The 1,320-nt window shown below is 44.4% G+C and overlaps 1 protein-coding gene across 5 annotated transcripts in view; it reads right to left on the bottom strand.

The window, feature by feature from the left end:
- Positions 1–1,320, bottom strand: part of SLC25A42 (solute carrier family 25 member 42) — a 16,982-nt gene that overhangs the window by 1,313 nt on the left and 14,349 nt on the right. For 2 of the 5 annotated variants that reach the window (XM_027664294.1, XM_027664293.1), the window contains exon 7: positions 237–388. In XM_027664294.1, the coding sequence (XP_027520095.1) occupies positions 237–388 (152 nt within the window). Of the gene's footprint in view, positions 1–6; positions 389–1,320 lie in introns of those variants that run through there. The other 3 variants (XR_003531075.1, XR_003531074.1, XM_027664296.1) reach the window with 3 other exon arrangements.

Genomic DNA, 1,320 nt, shown 5'->3' with positions numbered 1-1,320 from the left:
AATTGCAACACCTGGAGTTGGCCCCAAAGCCACCCCCAAACCTTTACCTGCACCCCCTAATTGCAACACCTGGAGTTGGCCCCAAGTCTCCCCCAGAAAGCAAATCTTTACCTGCTCCCCCCCAATTCCAACAGCTGGAGTTGGCCCCCAAGTCTCCCCCAAACCTTTACCTGCACCCCCTCAACCCAAACACCTGGAGCTGGCCCCAAAGCCTCCCCCAAAAAGCAAAGCTTTACCTGCATGGACTTTCTTCAGGGTCTCGTAGGTGAAGAAGCTGAGCCCAGCGTAGGGGATCACCCCCAGGATGGTGGGGGTGAACCCCCTGTACAAGGTTTTCAGCCCTTCCTCCCGGGATATCCGGATGAAAACATGGACAATGCTGCTGTACCTGCAAAGGGAAAGCAAAGCTGTGCTGCTCAGAGGCTGCACACTCCAGGAAATATTCCCAACAGCACTTTCTGAAGGATCAGCAATTCATTAATTGGGCCCTGAGCTCATCAGACAGCTCAGAAGGGATTTCAGCAGCAAACACAGACACCAATCCCTGGCTCTCCCACAGCCCTTCCACCACTTGTGTCCTGCCTGTTGGATCTTTCTGGAAGCACCAAGTGGTCTCCTAAAGAACCAACACAGAGTTTCCAGCAGTGGGGTCTCCCAGTATCCATCTCCTTCCAAATCCAGGGCTCTGGTTGTTTAATCAGTGCTCAGAGCCCCAGCAATAAGAGGTTTATTGTACCAAAGGCTCTGAGCAAGAAGTGACCCAGAAAATGGGAATAAAGTCATCTGACCTTAAAAAAAAAGATCCAGAAAGTGGGAGTAAAGGCATCTGACCTTAAAAAAAAATATAAATCCAGAAAATGGGAATAAAGTCATGTGATCTTAAAAAAAAAAAAAGTCAGAAAATGGGAATAAAGGCATCTGACCTTGGAAAAAAAATGACACAGAAAATGGGAATAAAGGCATCTGACCTAAAAAAAAAAAAACAAATCCAGAAAATGGAAGTAAAGGCATCCGACCTTGGAAAAAAGAAAAACACAGAAAATGGGAATAAAGGCATCTGACCTTGGAAAAAAAAAATCCAGAAAATGGGAGTAAAGTCATCTGACCTTATAAAAAAAAATAAATCCAGAAAATGGGAATAAAGTCATGTGATCTGAAAAAAAAAGAGCCAGAAAATGGGAATAAAGGCATCTGACCTTAAAAAAAAAACCAAACAAATCTGGAAAATGGGAGTAAAGGTATGTGACCTTGGAAAAAAAAGAACACAGAAAAGGGGAATAAAGGCATCTGACCTTGGAAAAAAAAGACACAGAAAATGGG

The sequence above is a fragment of the Corapipo altera genome, unplaced genomic scaffold (genome assembly GCF_003945725.1).
Source record: "Corapipo altera isolate COAL_440 unplaced genomic scaffold, ASM394572v1 96, whole genome shotgun sequence".
NCBI classification, from domain to species: Eukaryota; Metazoa; Chordata; class Aves; order Passeriformes; family Pipridae; genus Corapipo; species Corapipo altera.
The sequence above is the reverse complement of the archived record's forward strand: the minus strand, read 5'-3'. Positions and strand labels throughout refer to the sequence as shown.